This window comes from Corythoichthys intestinalis, chromosome 21 (assembly GCF_030265065.1).
Source record: "Corythoichthys intestinalis isolate RoL2023-P3 chromosome 21, ASM3026506v1, whole genome shotgun sequence".
Classification (NCBI taxonomy): Eukaryota; Metazoa; Chordata; class Actinopteri; order Syngnathiformes; family Syngnathidae; genus Corythoichthys; species Corythoichthys intestinalis.
Window position 1 is genome coordinate 19,160,463 of NC_080415.1, and position 20,649 is coordinate 19,181,111.

A 20,649-nucleotide genomic window follows, 5' to 3' on the forward strand; every position below is an offset into this window, starting at 1 on the left:
GTATCAAGTGTGTGAACTGTCAGTTGTTGAAAATTAAACATCAAAACAACTCTTTTGACACCCAACCTGTGCTTTATTCTTCATATACTTGAAGTGTAAAATGTAAATAAGTCACAGACTCACAGCAAACATATGTACACAATAAATGATAAAGAGCACCAACCAAAAATATGACTAAGTGATAAAAAGCTGGCAGTTTTTGGCCGACTGTGTCACCGCTTCGTGTGGCCATTCGCTTCCGAAGACACACATACTTGTCTCGGAAGTTCTTCCATTTTTTAATGCAATCGCTGACCTCCAGCCCCGTATTTTCAGCAATCTCCTCCCACGAATTGCTTGCCATTTGCCAAATGGATTTTGTCAATCTTTATTATGTCTTGACGAGACATTGTAGAGCAGGGGAGCCCAAGTCCGGTCCTCGAGAGCCCCTATCCGGCTTGTTTTCCATGTCTCCCTCCTTTAACACAGCTGAATCAAATGATCAGCTCATCAGCAAGCTCTGCAGGAGCCTGAGAATGATCCGGTTTATTTGATTCAGGTGTGTTGGAGGAGGGCAACATGGAAAACAAGCTGGATAGGGGCTCTCGATGTCCGGACTTGGGCACCCCTGTTGTAGAAGTTGTTGTACTTGTGGACCTATACGATGATACTCTCGTCGGCTTGGTCCATTTTTGCATGTAGCACAACAATGTTTGGGATTTTAACAATGGCGGTGATTTCGTGCTGAGCCGGAAACAACAGTCTAAGCGGACCAATCACAGTCCATTTGCATCACGTCACCACGCATTGACGTGACGCCCAGTCAGGATTCTGATGAGGTGCACGTCACGATACAGCGGAGGGTCGTAAATCGGGTCTGCCTTGATGGCATAGGTCTGCCGCAGAAGCATAACTCGGCCTTTACTATTCATCCTTCACACAGCCGCTGGAAACAGAAATGTCGTTTAATCCACCTGCAGGCGACCAGTACATCAGGCTTTTACGGCACTGTGCGCTGCTCCTCATGGAAAACGCAGGCAAAACACTACCGCTTTTGTCCACCTGCGTCGCTAAAATCAACCAAAACTGAAAAGTTACCTAGTGTTGCTTTAAGATTAAGATCGTAAAAAATATTTAGACCGAACTCTTTGATCAGCCTTGACATATTTAATTGACTGAACATGGTGGAGATGGAAATTGACTCTAGATTGGAGTACAGCCAACAGTCTCTCAAAAAGAGTTCAAAGTTGAAGTTTATTACAGTCAAGTTGAGGTAAACTGTCACACTAAACACACAAAAACAAGAAATTTACACATACCATGCATTAAATATACAATACGATATACAATGGGAGATGCCATTCATGCGCTAACAAAAACTATATTCGCCTTATTTAACTATTAGTAAACCTTATGTGTTCAAATATGACGTTTTAATTTTTGAAAAAATTGATGCCCTTTATTGTCATTTGCACCTTTTCAATTCATTGGCTGTTATTGATTAGTGGTGTGACGAAATGTCGAAATGATGATATATCGTGATATTTTGTATCGCAAAAGGTTATCGATATGTTCCTGCCAAAAATCGATATATCGTTTTAAAAGGTGTCAATGTTCAAAAAAATAAATTAATAAATAAAGGAACCAACAAGTTGCCACCTCTGTTAACTAGACTGGAAGAGGTGAATGAACGTTGGTTCATTTGAAATCAGAGCATTCGCAGCCAGATTTTCCGATTATTGGGGCGTTAATAGGTCACTTTTTGTTCATTTTAGGGCATTTAGAGGTCACTTCTGGTTAAGTTTAAGTCACTGCCTATTCATATGGAAGGATTTCTGGTTGACTTTCTGTCCTGTAGCCTAAAAATAACAGGAAGTAACCCAGAAATGCCCCAAAATCAACATGAAGTGACCCATAAATGCCCCAAAAACAACAGCAAATGACCTGAAATGCCCCCAAATTAAACTCATTGCTTGCCATTGACTACCATAGATGTCCGATCCGTCAGAAGGATGAAAATTGCTTGTTTTCCTGTTTATTAGTTGTTTTGTAGCACGATTTCCTGACCAATATATCGATAACCACTGTATCGCCATATCGTGAGATCATCGTTATCGTGCGCTTTGTATCACAAATCGTATCGTATCGTGAGGTGCCAAGAGGTTCCCACTCCTACTCTGGCACCGTGTTACATGCCCGACATGTTCATGACCAATAATGGCAATAGACAAACAAACCATTTTGACTGGGAGGGTTGGGAATGAACGATACCAGTCAAATTTTTAAAATACATTTTCTTTTTTTTTCTAATTACAACAGGCAACTTACTTTATATTTAATGACAAATGGTGTAACAACATATACTGTAGACAGTCAAAGATGGATAGTCATTAAAGAAAATGATAATATAATCTGATGCTTTGACGATACTTTGGTATTGAGTGCAAACAATAAGGTAACATTTTCACATTATGGCAAGGGATTCACATATATTCCACCTTTGCATACAGTAACACTATTTGAATAAACAACCATGTGCAGTGCCAAGAGTTCATTATACTTCCGAGCGTTTCCTTGCTTTACGCGACCTTGACGTTGACATTGATAGCGATTGCATGCCTGTTTGTGTAGGCTGAAGGCGAGGACAACTTGAAGAAAATGCAGCTGATGGAGCTGGCCATCCTCAATGGAACCTACAGAGACGCCAATGTCAAGACACGTAAGGATCACAATACAGGATAGGAGGGGGCGCATGAGGGGGGTCTTTGCACAGGAGACCACTGTATAAACAAACAATGCCTCTGTTCCTTGTAACATAGACTGTTTGTCCCTTCTTCGTCCCCTGTCCATTGTGTATCCGCTTATGTGGGTGCGCACACACAGTCATTGTGTGTCTTCTGTGTGTCCCGCAGCCACCGCCGGGTTCCCGCTCGGCACCCCGCAGGCCCCTCGTATCATCACCGGCCCCACGCCCGTCCTGCCGCCGACCCTGCGCAACCCCGCCCCCGTTACCACGCCGACCATCATGCCTCTGATCCGTCAAATCCAGAGCTCCGCCCTGGTGCCGGGCGGAAACCCGCATCCAGCGCTGGTGCAGCAAGGACCCGAGTCGGGGATCATCTACACGCCTTATGAGTACCCTTACACACTGACGCCATCCATATTGGAATACCCCATCGACTCAACCGGCGTATTAGGTAAATAATCGCTACGGGTCATCATGTTCCTAGATGGACAATGGATGTATTATGAGACCTGGATACTTGGCTTTAAAGGCACCAAACCAAAAATTCAATGTAGGACGGTTGTAAACTTTAGGTTTACAGATGCTAACTACTGGTGGTATTAGACGTTTCAGATTAATATTCAGTGCCATTCACAGCTAGAGATACTATCGATTTTGACTTAAAGAACTGTCAGCCAATGATCGGTTTCAACCCTCCCAGTCAAAATGGATTGCACATCGAGCACCGTCAATTTATAGGTGTAACAATACATCGATCTAGATTGATACATCAATTGGTTAAAACAATCGAATAAATATCAAGCAAAACACAAAACACCAATCAAAATCATCAAAGAACAATTGAACAGTCAACAAAATTGTCAAAAACGTCAAAATTTCTTAGCATTTTTTTTATTGCTCTAGATGAAATGGAACATAATATGTTATTAAATCGATTGAAGGCCGTGGAATTGAATCAGTCCAGACTTTGTAATATCATCAAATACCGCCTGGTCCAAAGAATTTATCGTGAAATTGTTGCTTTACACCACTAGTCAATGGCAGTGAATTTGTTTCAGCTTCACTCTTGCCACAGAAGCTCTGGAATCCCCTGCATTAAGTGTCACACAATCTAACTCATTGGCTACCATTGACGGTGCAAGACATCCAATTCATTTTGACTCCAAAATGGCCGTCCCAGCCGTCAACGGCACTGATACATGAAGATAAAAAACGATTGCCTGCAGCCATCGGTGTCCAGCTCTCGTAATACATCCGTCCGATTTCTATCCCGCATGCATAGGCTCACCGTCGGGTTAATAGTCCCTTCGTCCTGTGTTTTCGCAGGTATGGCTTTCCCAACCAAAGGCTAAGCGATTAGCTCTCCGTCTTAGCGCACACGGACTGGCTTGCAGAGACCCCGCCCCTCCCTTTAAAAACCCTCCCCTTTCAGAACCGACACCCCTACCCCGCCCCTAAATACTTACAGTATGCTAGGGAGCAAAGGCACACAGCTTGCTTACACTGTAGCCCGACGCATTCCTCGCGCTACAGTCGAGTGTCCATGGCTTCTTCTCGCTCGTGACCTTCTAGTAGATGACTAGCGTGGTGGTGTGATGCCTTCAACTCTAACCTTTTATTTTATTTTTTTTAAAGAAATAGTTCCGCTTGTAATTTTAACATTTTTTTCTAGTGTAGATGTTCTAGCGCGGACAGTTTGTGATTTAATATATGGTTTTAAAAAAAATGAAGCTATTTTAAGATTCCAGTGCCTCATAAGCGTGATTTTGAAGCTACTAGCAAAGCTTTTTTAATAGAAAGTAGTGGTTTGGATTAATATTTAGAGAACAGAAGACCACAACACAACAAGATTCTGTCCTCTTAAAATGACTTAACCCTCCTGTTCTGTACAAAGACTTATCACTTATGATGTTGATTTAAATTGAGGTGAAACCTAGAGAATAACGAGTATTTTTGCAAGGATTTAGCCATTTCTGCGCTCTCCCTTTATGGGAGGGAAGTTATTTTTGCAAAGTTAAAAAAAAAAACAAAAAAAAGAACATTTGAAATACTGTATTTGTATCGGGGTTCATTTTGTCTACACTTATAGATTAGTTGAATTTTTCTTTTATCACAGACAATAGATATAGGTTGTTTTAATTACCTACATGTTTCAGCGAACACTTCCGCCTTCATCAGAGAGTCTCTGTATTCTGTGATGGACAACCTATAACTATTGTCTGGGATAAAAGAAAAATTCAACTAACATTTGAAATAAATGAGAAAAAATGACAAAAATGAGACGAGCAGATATATCGTAATCATTAAATTCTAAATATTTTTTCCAACTATTTTATGAGGGAATGTTGACCATTTTAGGTTTAATCACAAAAAATACGATGCAAATAATAACGTGATCGAAATTCGGGCTGAACGCGCCATTTTTCAGGGTATGAAAATCGGGTGAAAAATCGTTTTTTTAATAAAAAAACAAAAACAAAACACTAATTAAAAAAAAAAAAAAAATTTAAGGGCTTAAAAAGTAAGAAAATAAAACTGAAATACAATGGCATTGGCAAAAAAAGCAAAAATATATACCTTTTATCCTCTTATCCTGTACACATTATAGTATTGTAATGTGTTTCGAACTTTTTTTTTTTTTTTTTTTGTATCAGACCAATGTTCTGCCAAAATGTTCTACATCGGCAAAACGTCTACACGAGGCAAATTTGACACCCAAAGTACTACCGTGCGCTTTCAACTTCTTTTGTTTGGATGCATACAGGCAGAACATCCTAAAAAAATGCCTTAAGAAAATACTTAAATGTGGTTATATCAAATAAGAATGGTTTAAATACGCTTCGTGTCTAATGTTGTCAATAGATCAACACTGCTTTTTAAGAAAACACAGTGGTTAAAAGTATGAAAAGGAAATACATCCAAAAAGTATTTTTGAGGCAATGAAAAGGTGATTAAAAAAACTCAATAAAAACAAAAATAGTGAGTACTCGCAGTTTTTAACCGATGTACGCTTGCGTACGGATGCATTGGAGCATTGTGTAGGACGTTTCGCCAAGTAGTAAGAAATTGCAGAACACTGGGACTCGAATTTGGGTGCAAAAATAAGCGATCGGGACATCCCTTATGATAAATATCATTATTTAAATTCATTTAAAAGTAGAAAAGTAAGGGCTGCGTAAGATTTTTTTCAATTTTCTATTATTTTCAAATCAATTTTGTAGATTTTTTTTTTTTTTAAACTCTCGTGGCGTTTCTTTTCAACATTGTTCATGGAAAATTTTGACCTGCTCAGGTTAATCAACATAAAATGTAATTTAAAAAAATACCATTCATATTTTTTCCTGATTCTTGACAGAAAAAAGGGAATAAAATGAACTTAAAATCTAGTTAGTAAAAGGGAACCACGGACAGAAAGACTTGTAGTTCTTAAAATATAAATGTTAGTATGAGTTATATTAATTTGATATTCAAACCCTTATTAATGTTTTCGTTTTTATAAAATTTGAAAAATTAGTTTAACGAGTAGGTCGCCATTGTTGTTGATGACACAATGCACTCTGGCCGGTGATGTCACTAAGCGGCACTGCCATACTTCCACATCGTATTTCATATCTATTTGCTGTGTGCTCTTGTTTGGTTAAAAAAATACTGCGCACACTCTGAAAATGAGGGCGCCACTGCCACCCACTGAGTGGATGTGCAATTACACTTTATTCAAGTACGGCAAAAAAGTATGTTCCCCCAGTTCACATGCCACTATTTGAGAAGTACTGCGTTAGAGTAATGATTTTCCTCCTAAAGCAATCGCAACCCAGAGGCGTTGTCTGTGTCTGAACCTGAAAGGGAAACGCAACTAAAAAGAAAGTGCGGCTGGCTTGACCACGGAATTAGAAAACGTGGCTCACTTCAGACAGCAAGCAGACAACAATAACATAGGGATTGCGTAAAAGGGTTTATTGAACACACAAAAAAACACCTAATCGCGAAAAGGGAGACACAAAAAAGGGTCCGTGACAGTAGGTCGTGATCAATTAAAATGAAAAAAACACCATGGGAAAACTGCGATGAGAGGCAGACAAACAAAAAAATAAGGTAATGATGCAACTAGCAAAGAAGGGATATACAAACTGTCAAATGGCAGCAAGTCAATATCTGGGCAAGCCGCCTAGGATTGGTTTAAAGACACTGCTGATGAGCTGGAATCGGCTGCAGGTACGACGTCGGTAACTCATCCCACAGCTCTGTAACAAAACAATCTGACCAGCAGCAAAATGTGACAAGATCATGCCAGTCGTCATACTAGCTTCGCTTGCTAGCTAGCACAGCTAATCTCCCAGTCCAGCCCAACCGCATCATCACACCCATGCATGTAAAACATGGCGCCCTCCCTAGGTCAAAACATGTACTAAATATTATCAATTTTTAAATCAATGGCAATAATATAAGTGTTTCTAATAACATATTTTAGTAAAAGAGAACAATTGTGGCTTATTAGAGCCCAGAAATCTTTAAGTCTGAGGTTCCCTTTAAATCTTAAATAATATTTTTTTTTAAATTCAAATTGACCAACCTAACAGGAGGGTTAAAACAGGCTAAAATTGACCCGCAGCATAACAGGAGGGTTAAATCTAACCCCGTACCCCCACCCGGCACCCTCCCACCCTCAGTTTTGTGCACGTTTTTTAAATCTTCCGGAAGTGGCCGCTCACGTCGTCTGATGTGTCTTTGCTGATGAGTAACCTTCTGTGTTCTGTTTTGGCCAACGTCGTCGCGCTTGTTAGCAGGTGCCATGACCTCTAAGGTACGCCGCCAAGACAAGAGAATCCATCCTTACCAAAGGGTAGTGACCACAGACAGAGGTTAGTTAGCTTACCAGCCACTTTATGTGTATGTGTGCGTGTATAGGTGTGTGTGTGCATGCAGACCAAGGGACCAGTATTTGTGTGTGCGTCTTAGCATGGCATGCCCAGATCGATGTAAAAATGTGAAAACAGTCTTGTTGCAGTAAAAGTAACTTTTTGGTGAGGAGCCATGTCAGGAGGGGATGAGGATGCGCTTATCTCTTGTTCGATAATGCGAGCGGCCACTCTCAATTAGAGTGGATCACTCCATTCATGTGACTCCCTTCCTTGTGACTTCTGGACTTGGGAGTCCTCGTTTTAATGTTTTTTTTTTTTTTTTTTTAATCTGCTACTTCTTTTTCACCCAGGACGTCCTATGGGAACATTTTATTTATACCCGATTTCATTCCACTAGTTCCCGCACTTTGTTGTGATTGATCAAAGTGTTTTGCCCGATGACTACACGCCACTTATTATTCTCCTTTTACTACTAAAACACAGCGTGTGATGACTACTGAAGTCTGTGTTCGGAGCCCTTTTTTTTTTTTTGTATGAAATATTGTTGTTTGTGGTCTTATCAGTCGCCCACTGGACTTTATCATTGGGACTGTTTACATCTTTCATATTATATTTCCTAGCCAGAGTGGTGCTGTTGCCATGTATTTAGCTGCAAGAGAAAGACAAAATACATTTGTATATAGGGATTTCAAAATGCTTATATGAAGCTAATGGAACAAAATCGCTTGAAAGTATTTGTAGTTTTTTTTTGTTTTTAGTTTGTATATTTTCATTTTTACGGTATGCTTTTTATAGATGAAGTGTCTCCATGTAAAACTTCTATTCCGAGTGTGTAGCTCCTACTGTTCCCTGGAAGGCGGCGTTGTTGCTCTCGTGTGTGTGTTTTTGTTTTGTTTTTGATTTTATTGTTGTTTTTAAAGATGAGGTGACCTTCTCAATGCACAGGCCTCATGATTGTTTTATGCAATATAGACATGGACTAGCTAGCTGCAATATGTTTGTGTGTGAGCAGTGGTGCTCCTTGTTGTACAAAACAAACAAAAAAAAAAACACTAAAAGGCAATAAAGACGACGATTGAGAACAAAATAAATCTTCCAAAGACAACCTAAAGACTCTAAATTCTTGTAGTTAGACTGTCTACGTTGAATTTGTTTCCTGTAGAAAGCAAACAAATCACCATCTTTTAACATCTCATTGCTGTCTCTTACTATGGCACCTCTCTGCTCACAGTAGCCGTTAGCCGCTCTGCTAATACTTCCTAGCCAACGGAGCTAAGCGTAATTCATAATGATAATAATAATCAGTCAGCCTCACTTGCAAAACTAGCTACTTACAGCGAGAGGGTCACGCTCTCACGCACATGAAACCATGTCGGTGATTACCCAAAGTGCACACGGCGACAATACATAAAGTGCATGCCAAAATCTTGAGGAGGAAAAAAGAAATTGCAATTGTTCAAATATATTGTGTTTATTTTGTATGGACAAAGTAATTTTACAGAAAATTGATGGATGAAGGCAAAACTTAATTTTCACAAAAAGGTTGCACGGTATATTGTTAGGCAATAATTGAGAATTTATAAAATTACACAAAGAGAAAAAAAACTTTTAGAGAAAAAAAAAAAAAGAAAAAAATCTTTTTTTAACCATTTTTCATTTTTTTTCTTCAAGAAAAACTAATTTCAAGACCAAAAACAATTTTAAAATGTGTATATTATTGATACTAGTAGTAGTAGTAGTCATATTTTTCCTGTAAAACCATTTTTTTTTTGTTGACAAAATACTTAGAAAAGTACATAATATCATATTTTTCAGACAAAATATTTAGAAAAACACATGATATTCTCCCCTAATATTTATTTTGGGGGGAAATAAGGCTTTTTTTTTTAAAAATGAAAGACAATATATAAAGGTGGCAAAAATGTATATTTTCAATTATTCTTGTGTTTATTTTGTATTGACAAAGTAATTTTACAGAAAATTGATGGATGAAGGCAAAACATACAGTATTTTCACAAAAAGGTTGTATATTGTTAGGCAATAAATGTTCTCGAGGAATATTTGGTCTTTTTGAGAATTTATAAAATTACACGAAGAGAAAAAAAGTTTCAGAGGAAAAAAAGTTTTTAAAAAAACTTTTTTTTTCATCATTTTTCTTTTTTTCTTCTTCAAGAAAAACTAATTTCAAGACCAAAAACATTTTTAAAATGTATATCTTATTGATAGTAGTTCTCGTAGTAGTCATATATTTTCTGTAAAACCATATTTCTTTAGACAAAATACTTAGAAAAGTTCATGATATCATATTTTTCGACAAAATATTTAGAAAAACACATGATATTCTCCCCTAATTTTTATTTTTTGGGGAAATAAGACTTTTTTTTTTAAATGAAAGAATATATAAAGGTGTCAAAAATGTATATTTTCAATCATCCTTGTGCTTTTCATTTTTGTTGTTGTAATTTTTTTCAAATTAAATTATTTATATAAATTAAGAAAAAAAATTATGGATTTGATAAGTCATATTTTTGAAAAATATTATTTTAGGAAGAATATGTAGGAAGATTTTTTTCAGGGAAAAAGAAAGATTTGAGGGTTGAAAAAATGTTAGTATCTTATTAAAGTAAAATGTATATTAAGCAACAATGCTAACTCACGCATAGTTAAGTTTTTTTCCTTTACTAATGTATTAATCAATCTGCCTTGTCCTAATCAAATAAAGAAATGAAATATCAAGATAAAAAGGGTATTTTCAAGAAAATCTTCTATTCGCCATCCCCAATGACGGGTGATATACGCATGCGAAGTCATGACTGTTGTATGCGTTTTGGGTAATCACAACGTCTCCTTCACCGCTTCATGGTTTCTCCGTCTGTTAGCATGAGTAGCGTCACGGTAGCGGCGGTCACATGACGCTGGGGGCAGCCAAACATCCGCCCCTCGCGCCGTGTGCAACCACTGTAGAAATAAAAATTTTTAAAAAATCTGCCTTTTTGTCATCCTGACGCCACTAGCTGAAACTAATCTCTTTTCTATCTTTTGTTTTTCTTTTATGTCCCCTTCTGTGTGCCCTCTTTTTTTTGTTCCGTTTCCTTTCCTGGTCTGTCTGTGTCCCGTCTAACTCTAGCTGCCACGGCAACTAACCCATGACACCTTTTCCACCCATTGATGAGCCCCCAACCCGTCTCATTGGCCAAGCCCCACCCCTTATCCCCTCCGCGCCCCCATCCCGCCCACCCCTACCCCGGCTCAGCCAACCAGAAGCCGGCGCCGGGAAGCGACCCTTCCGTCTAACCAGCAGCGGACAACGGCCGCGGCGGCGATAACCCTGCAGGGACCGCTGCCATCGAACTTTTAGCCCACGTGCCTTCCTCTCGCATATCACCGCCGCCATTGTGGGGGTCCCCAACAAGCTCCTGCATATGCAATAATTACTACTCTTCTTTCTAACTCAACTACCGAAGATGCTAATTGTACTCATCCAGCATCCAAACCGTCCTAAGAGTTGAATATGTCCTTCTGTTAAGCTCTGCGAACAACCAAATGCAAACACAATGAGTTAACAACGATCCCAATTTTCCTGATTTCTTTAAATGTCACTGACGTTTTAAAGAGTGCCTTATTGAATTTTGTGCTAGCCCTTACCATCACCACTCGAAGTACTGTAATTTTTGGACTATAAGTCGCACCAGCCAAAAAATGCAAAAGGAAGAGAAAAAAAACATAATTAGGACTGGATTATATTACATAAAAGTAATAGCAATTGAAAGGAAAACTTCAGGCTGAATAGGTGTTTTCTTAACCAGGACTGGATATTGCAACTTAAAGCTAACCCAATATGGCAAAGGCATACCGCAATACTCATTGCAATATATTCAGCAATATTTGTCAAATTTTTATTGTTTAAAGATTGATAAAAAAACAAACGTTTTTTTTTTTTAAACATTTTTTAGGAACCAAAGCTAGCTAGATATACCCATAAAGCTTGGCCATCACATTTGACGTTTATAACAAACGTGTGAAAATCAGTTTTTTTCAAATATTGTGATATTATGATCACAGACTTTATAATGATATTGACGGGACACGGGACGCGGGGCCGATTAAAAGGGGGCCTGCATTGTTGCCGCGGCCATCCAAGCTGACCGAGTCGAATCACAGACAAAGAGCTTTTTTCGTTGAAATTAAATTAATGCTTAAATCCCTTAATTTTTTATAGATATGGACGTAAAACAGTCTCACTTCGTGGTTAAAAGGGAAAAAAAAAAAAAAGTGCAGTTAGCATTTATTTTACATAAATATGTCAAAGTACGATGCTAGTCTGTCGGTCAATATGGCGGGCACCATATGTAAACAGAGCTTTTCCATTGAAAATTCTTGTAAATAAATGCTTAAATCCCTGAATTCTTTATAGATATGGACGTAAAACAGTCTCGATTTTTGGTTAAAAGCAAAAAAAAAAAGTGCAGTTAGCGTTTATTTTACGTAAATATGTCAAAGTACAACGCTAGTCTGTCAGTCAATGTGGCGACCGCCATATGTAAACAGAGCTTTTCCGGTGAATATTCTTGTGAATAATTGCTTAAAAAACGGAATTCTTTATAGATATGGACATAAAACAGTCTCGATTCTTGGTTTAAAAAAAAACAACAACAACAACAAAAACGTGCAGTTAGCATTTATTTTATGTAAATATGTCGAAGTACAATGCTAGTCTGTCAGTCAATGTGGCGGCCGCCATATGTAAACAGAGCTTTTCCGGTGAATATTCTTGTGAATAATTGCTTAAATCCCTGAATTCTTTATACATGTGGACGTAAAACAGTCTAGATTATTGGTTTTAAAAAAAACAACAACAACAAAAAAAACGTGCAGTTAGCATTTATTTTATGTAAATATGTCGAAGTACAATGCTAGTCTGTCAGTCAATGTGGCGGCCGCCATATGTAAACAGAGCTTTTCCGGTGAATATTCTTGTGAATAATTGCTTAAATCCCTGAATTCTTTATACATGTGGACGTAAAACAGTCTAGATTATTGGTTAAAAGCAAAAAAAAAAAAAAAAACATGCAGTTAGCATTTATTTTACGTAAATATGTCAAAGAGTGATGCTAGTCTGTTAGACAATGTGGCGGCAGCCTTAGAACAAAAGCTTTTTACGTTGAAAATTCTTGTGAAAAAAACGAAAAATATAATAATTACCTTAAATCCTCGAACAAATCACTCCTGAGGCAATCCTTCCTGTTTGTAAGCGGTACAGCTTTCGTACTTTTTCAACATAAATCCAGCGTTGGATCACTGCATGTGTCGCTGCGACCGACTGCGAATAACTGAAGCGGATTGTGGGATGGCCCTCTCTTGAAGGCAGTGAAGGTCGAATCTGAGCTGTCAATATTTTATGAAGCCGTATGTTATGATGATTGTACTTGCGTCTGGCATACCCAATTAAATGAGCCGTATATGTTTGCGGCTCACTTCAAATGAAAATCGCGCATGCATTCAAAAATTATATAATTTGTTTTAAATTGAGGATCGGTAAGAAAAAATGCGAAATCTGAAGTGAGAAGAAGACAACAATTTAGGCACTTTGGCAAAAAATGAATTTGATGGACTGTGTAGTATTTGGCAGCCCTTTTAATTTTTGTCTTAGTATTTGGACGAAAATACTTAATACTCTTAGTCATATTTTAGTCATTTCAAAATGTTTTCGTCTTCGTCTAATTTTTGTCGACAAAATATGATACAAATTTCCTTTAGTTTTAGTCGACAGTTTCTCAAAATTTTTCGTCTGTAAAATTTAGTTTAAGTCCAAAATTATATAAAGGTTTCCAACAATTTGGAATTAACATAGGCAGACAAGCACATATCGTACAAGGACAATGCCAACTTTGTGATGATACTACTCACCCAGCAGCAAAAGCACTACATGATTTTCAATTAAACCTACCTAGAAGCCACTAAATGTATGTGAATAAAAGTTGTCCAAGCGTTTAACAGTCTAGACTTACTGACCAGAGAAGCCAAGTGGTTCTGCTTTAGACTGGCAAGTGTTTTATGAGGACGCACGCCATTCTGACGCTGATTCTAACACTATCGCGAATGCTACGCTAATGCTAGGAGTTATATTTAGTGCCTGATGATCACTGAGAACAGACCTTTAAAGGCTAAAGCAACATTTCTTATCTTGGCAAGATCAGTAAAAAAAATTTTACCGTGTTTGTAAACAAGCAAGATGGAGCGCAGCTTAGCCTGAGATGTATCCTAAACTCCGGTGAAGAGGGAGAAGTGCAGCACATCTCACATGAGTGACATGACCCAAACACTGCTACGATGCAAGCTTACGCACTCCACATACGATATGAAAATGTCACAAGCTGAGAACATACGACAAAAACGATGCCGCATTTTCGTCTCTGTGTGGTCAGACAAAAACTGGCATTCATCTCGTTATGTTCTAGTTTGCCAAGCCACATTTTTAGATCGTCATATAATCGTCACGAAAAAGTAGTTCTTCATTGTTGACGGTAAACAACACAAAAAATGATGTAATAAGCCAGATCTGGGCCGCGGGTTTGACACCTGTACATTAAATTTAACTTCAACTCCGCTTCTAAACTATGAATAAAAGTGCGACTTATAGTCCAAAAATATGCATTCTCTCTTACTGCAAAAAGAGAAAGTGAACTCCAAAAAGGCCAAAGTATAGTAGTCATCAAATCAAGCATCGGGATGATTCTTGCGCAAGCCTGTGAGTCAACATGCGGGCCTAAATGCCAACTGCACTCAAGTGGAGAGAAACTTACACAATAACTTTTTAAAAAGTGCCTTTAAAAACAGACAAAAAAATCAACAGTATTACATTTTATTATCACAAATGACCTCTTTTTATTTTACTGCCAAACAGAAGTGCCGAAACAGTATTAACCCATTCACTACCAATAACGGTGGTGAATGATCATGTAAAAGTGCCATTGATAGACGTCCAATCCATTTGAACTGGGAGGCTATTTCAAATGGATTGGATTGGACGTCTATCGCCGTCAATGGCCTCTAATGAGTCAAGCACTGATCTATAGGATGTCTTTTTATGGAACACTGTCATATATTTTATGTCATATATACAAATGAGCACATGCAACACAGCCAACCGAGGCCTTGCTACGAAACAACACCTGTAACGAGTTTGTATGTATTTTTATATGCTATTTTGTACATTAAATGACCTTTTCAGAGATGATGCCTTACTATATATATCTATTCAAGTGTGCCCTGAAATACTGGAAATGTTTTGTGTGTTAACTGGAGCGTCGGAGATGAGCGCGACAGCTTGCCTCTTGTGCCTTTTATTTCTTTTTTGACTATTAACAATGTGGTTCCATATTAATCTGCCCTACAGCGGCCACTGTATAGGCTGTACTAAACTTTTCTGTGTTTAACCACTTTAATTGTATTTGTCGATATGCTTTTTTTGAAGGTGAATCTTTTTAAATATATGCGTAAAAAGATGGACACGGCAATGATGAAGTCTTTTAACATTGTGAGAGGGAGTAACGTAATCATTAAACTCTTTGATGTAAAAACTAACCAACTTTGTTGCTTCTCTCACTCTCTCTTTAGCACTTAATTATGCAAATTGGCTTCCTTTCTGCATACTAATCACCAAAAACAAGGCCTTTTCACACACAAAAAACGCACACACAGCCCTTTAGATGAAATGCGGGGAAAAGGCCACGAGATGTTCCGTCCCACTTCCCCCTTTTCTCTGTCTTCTCTCCATCCTGTCTCCCACTTGAAGAGAGCATTACACATATTTGTGCAATAAGGGAAGAAAACACACCCAGCTCGCCATGGTTTCTGAGAGGCATGCACATGTATAACAAGGAGGGGGAGAAAATAGGTGGGGGTGTCAGGTTTGGAGGGCTAAATGTCGAGGGAATATAAGGGAAATTGATTGCGCAAGCTAGCTCTGAAACATCTGCGGAGGATCACAGCGAGTAGTGCGACTCCCACAACAACAGACGGACATATTTGAAGGAAATGGGAGTGGCGGGGCAGTAATATTGCATGTACATATGCTTTCCTGCCAATGGGGGGCACCTATGATCTTGTGAAGCTGAGATTTTAGGGAAAAATTAGCTATCTTTACCGCGATGCTTCAACCACACAAAAAATGTGGAAGTTGGTATGCTTAGTCGACATGACAGTTTACATTGTTAAAAAACACAAAAGACTTGCTATTAGCCACGCTAGCTTATTTTAATTTGAGTAGGGCTGTCAAACGATTAAAATTTTTAATCGAGTTAATCACAGCTCAAAAATTAATTAATCGTAATTACCGTATTGGCCCGAATATAAGACGGCCCTGATTATAAGACGACTCCCTCTTTTTCAAGACTCAAGCTTGAAAAAAGGCTTTTTGAACACCAAATTAATTTTAATACAGAAAATAATTACAGTACATCTGAAACAAATGATTATAACAATATTTTCGAGAGAAAAAGCGTGTTATTTTGCCTCATTCAAATCTTAATATCTGAACATTTAAATATGTAAACCAAAGTGCAATCACATTCGTAAATGAATGGCTTCTGGTTTTTGAAATGTAAATAAACCAATCTATTGTGATAAAACAACAAAATTGCAATAACTGCATTTAACCATCAAAGTGAAGTCTAACTGTAACTGTAGTCTTGAAACAAATCTAAATAAGGAAAAACATTACAATAAAATAATGCAAACTGGTTAAACTTGAGAGAAGCTGAGATCTCTCATGACAGAACATCACTTCAGTGATATCTGGCGCCATCTAGCGTCGTTAATGGGGAGAGTAGCTGAGATCTGTCATAACAGAACACCGCTTCAGTGATATCTGGCATCATCTAGCGTCCTGAATGGGTATAAGACCTCGAATATAAGACGACCCCTCTTTTTCAATCTTATTTCAATGCAAAAAATACCGTTTTATATTCGGGCCAATACGGTAATCGCAATCCAAACCATCTCTAAAATATGCCATATTTTTCTGTAAATTATTGTTGGAATGGAAAGATAAGACACAAGACGGACATAAACATTCAACATACTGTACATAAGTACTGTATTTGTTTATTATAACAATAAATCCACACGGTGGCATTAACATTATTAACATTCTTTCTGTTAAAGGGATCCATGGATAGAAAGACTTGTAGTTCTTAAAAGATAAATTTGAGTACAAGTTATAGTAATTTTATATTAAAACCGCTCTTAATATTTCCGTTTTCAGCCACGTCGTTTTTCTTTTTGTGAAAATTATTTTTTTGAGAGATAGGAATATTATTTCTTTTGTGCTTTCACTAAATGATACTGTAGCGGCTTAACTGTTCCGCCCAAATGCATGATGGGAAGTTGGGCAACCATGACTGTCAGTGGTGGCTGCAAATGGTATACAGTATGTTCTGCGTTGTGTTCAATTAGGCATATTAAGAAAAAGATCGTCTCTTGCTCCGCCCAAATGCATGAAGGGAAGTTGAGCAACCATGACTGTTAGTAGTGGCTGCCAGATCTTAAGCCAATAAAATGCGCGGTCAAATGTGCCCACTCGCATTTCTCTACCTTTTCCCTCTCAATATGCTAAAACGGCGTCATGGGAAAACTATTTGAGGCAATGCATGAAAGGGTCATTCCATGCATGCGTGAATTGCGTCAAATATTTTAACATGATTAATTTTAAAAAATTAATTACCGCCCGTTAACGCGATAAATTTCACAGCCCTAATTTTGAGTAATTTGATTATTTTCCACACTATAAGGCGCACCTTCAATGAATGGCCTATTTTAAAACTATTTTCATATACAGGCCGCACCGCATTATAAGGTGCAGTAGTAGCAGTGGTTGGGGTTAGAGCGAAGATCTTAAAACCCAAACCCGGCCCAAAATTTCAATTATTTACGCTCGGGTCGGGCCGGACTTGTCACTCGCTAACTTTTTTAAAAGTAAATATATATTTATATATGTACTGTATACTAAAACGATATATGGATGTTAAACTAAGGAATATTTGTTATAAAATATATAATTTGGATAAAACAGAGAAGGCGCTGTATGGTAATTGCAAACAAGAGCCGCAGAGGCAGTGCATGCCTGCGCTCCTGAACGCCGTGGCCACGCCCTCTTTTTAATCTTCCCCTCCCTCCTCCCTCCCTCTTTTTAATCTTCCCCTCCCTCCTCCCTCCCTGGCGCCCTCCGCGAGTCCGCCGCCTGGTATTTCTTTTTCGATATGGAGCAGCAAAGTGAAAAACAAACCAAAGACGGGGAAATTGAAAAGGCAAACATGCACCGGTAGGAGTGGGGTATGGAAAGGCTTCAAATTGATTGCTGAAGATGCTTTACGGAAACCTGGGTCGGCTTCGCTGAATTTAAACGAATGTGGCGTTTTGCTCTCATACGAGAAATATATTAAACAAACTTTTCCAGCGTTATTTCGTTGTGTAAATGCAAGTATAATGATCACAAAAACATGTAGACTATTTAAACATTAAAATGTCAAATGTCAGATCCACTTTCCGCCTGATAGAACAGACACACAAATATAAAAGATATAAATATTTATTGAGCATGCATCTTAGAGTCTTGTTTAACTGGAAGAATTTGTTACAAAAGACAGGCTTTAATTTGTTATCATTATGCAAAGGCATCATCACAAATTTGACCACACAAAACACATTCAGTTGCGACTCCCTTTTTCCAAGCAGTACTCTGTCCAGGTCTAACTGACGCATCGAATCCCCGCATTTCCTTCTCCTCCTGAGTCCTCACAAATAAAACTTTTTTTTTCAGGCTCAGGCCTTCAAATAAAACATAAAATTTCTTCTTTTTTTTCGGGCTCGGGCCTGCACATCATGTTAATTGACTGGGCTCGGGCCGGTTCGGGCTTTAATACTCGAAGGCAGGGTCGGGTTGGCCTGGATTTTTTAGGCCCGATCTTACCTCTAGTTGAGGTTGCAGTTATACATCCACTCGATGGTGCTGCGCTATATGAGGCGCATCAGATTACAAGGCGAAATATCTACTTTTGAGAAAATTGAAGCTTTTTAGGTGTGCCTTACAGAGTGGAAAATACTAATAATTAACTTTCATGATTAAGTCTGTGGGGCATATTTAAAATTAGGAGTACATTGAATTTGACATAATAAGTTTTATATAAGGGAATTTAGCCCTAGTGGCTAAATGTGGCAAAATTCAATAATACTTGAAAAGAGTGCGCTCCCATCTGCGTAGTCAGCACAGGTGGGTAGTAACGTGTTGCATTTACTTTGTTACATTTACTTGAGTAACCTTTTGAGAAAAATGTACTTCTAAGAGTAGTTTTACTGAACCGTACTTTTTTCTTTTACTTGAGTAGATTTGTGAAAATTTCTTCTTTATTCTACATATTAGATTTTACTTCTTTTTTTTTGCCAGAGATGATGCCAACAATGGTGCTTACAGTTTCACCAATGAAACATCGCAACAACAATCACATGACTCCATTATACCAACCAGACTCAAACTTGCGTGGTTTTTACGTGGTGTCTTTAAAAAAAAAAAAAGTATTTGACATAGAGTTCTGCTGTCAACATGACTCGAAAGCGCGTATTTTAACCTCTTTCCCAGTTTTTATTTGGCACCGACTGACCACGGAAAACCGCACATATGATCCTTTTACTTTCATAATAGGAAATATGTTTTCTCCACTAGAGTACACTCATGCTCATTGGACAAATAATGCTTCATTTCTGTAGATTTTTTTCTTTCGCCGGAATTCAATGATTTTTTTTTTTCTTTTGCATTTCTTTGGCTTAATGTGGTCAGTGATAGGAAATAGCATAGACTTCATAATAATTGACATGACACGGAGTGCAGGGCCGATCCTTAGGGGGCCTATTTTCAAAAACTTCAAATTCAAATATTTTCAAAACCAAAGCTGCTGCCGACCTAAAACCAAAACAAGCATCTACCTTAGCCATATATTTTAAGACGTTTTTATAGGTCCAACAAAGGTCAACAAAATTCATGCAGCTGAGTGTAACTAGCATCAGTGGCTAATTTTTATTTCATCAATCATTTTTTTTCACAAGTTTAGGCAGATGCCATGTAGCCATAAAAAGATCCTATAATGACTGTTTTGATCCAAAATGGCAGACTTGTTGTGACTTGTTTTTGGTGGGTCAATTGATGATGAACATATCTACCAGTCTATCTTTTTCCCAAAGTTCCAGGTGCCCCATCCAAATCAAAACTAACTTCAAAATGGCTGCTTCTGAGAAAAATGGCTCACTTTGTCTGTCTTTTTATTCATGAATTCTTTTTTGGAGTCTACTCATTATACACATGTCTACCAAATGCCATGCTGCCAAGTAAAAAGGCCTTGCTCCTTAATTTTTTTTTCCAGGTTCTAGAATAGAAGGTCCGATTGAACCTCAGGGGTTCGGTGAGTAAGTATAAGGGGTTTGGCGTAGGGCCCCATTTTCGTACACTGACAATCCCAGCAAAATTATGTTTAGACCAGGTTTTGTACTGCTTTGCCTCCAATTTACAGGCTGTATTCCATTTCTTTCGACTGCTAGCCCTCTTTCTAATGAGATTAAAAACTGAATTGATCAGTGGAAGGTTGACTCGCACTGAGTATGAGGAAGTACAGCAGACTTACGGTCAGCATGGACTCAAATTTTGACCAACAGTGGGATGAAAACATATCTGAACCTTTTGGAATTTCTCACATTTCTGTATAAAATCACCATCAAATGTGATCTGATCTTTGTCAAAATCACACAGATGTAAAAACAGTGTCTACTTTAACTAAAACCACCCAAACATTTATAGGTTTTCATATTTTGATGAGGATAGCATGCAAACAATGACAGAAGGGGGAAAAATAAGTAAGTGAACCCTCTGCCTAAGGAGGCTTAAAGAGCAATTGAAACAAAATTTTTACCAAACAATTTAAGTCAGGTGTGTGCCCAATCACTGATGAGGGGTTTAAAGCTACCCTGCCCACTATAAAACAAACACCTGGTAAGAATTGTCTTGATGAGAAGCATTTT

At 38.0% G+C, this 20,649-nt stretch overlaps 1 protein-coding gene across 4 annotated transcripts in view; it reads left to right on the top strand.

The window, feature by feature from the left end:
• Nucleotides 1–16,735, top strand: part of qki2 (QKI, KH domain containing, RNA binding 2) — a 34,169-nt gene extending 17,434 nt beyond the window's left edge. The window contains exons 5-9 of one of the 4 annotated variants that reach the window (XM_057825978.1): nt 2,611–2,698; nt 2,892–3,176; nt 4,028–4,051; nt 7,507–7,584; nt 10,712–16,735. In XM_057825978.1, coding sequence (XP_057681961.1) covers nt 2,611–2,698; nt 2,892–3,176; nt 4,028–4,051; nt 7,507–7,584; nt 10,712–10,734 — 498 coding nt within the window. In that variant the 3' untranslated portion in view covers nt 10,735–16,735. The other 3 variants (XM_057825979.1, XM_057825980.1, XM_057825981.1) reach the window with 3 other exon arrangements.
• The last annotated feature ends 3,914 nt before the right edge of the window (nt 16,736–20,649 follow it).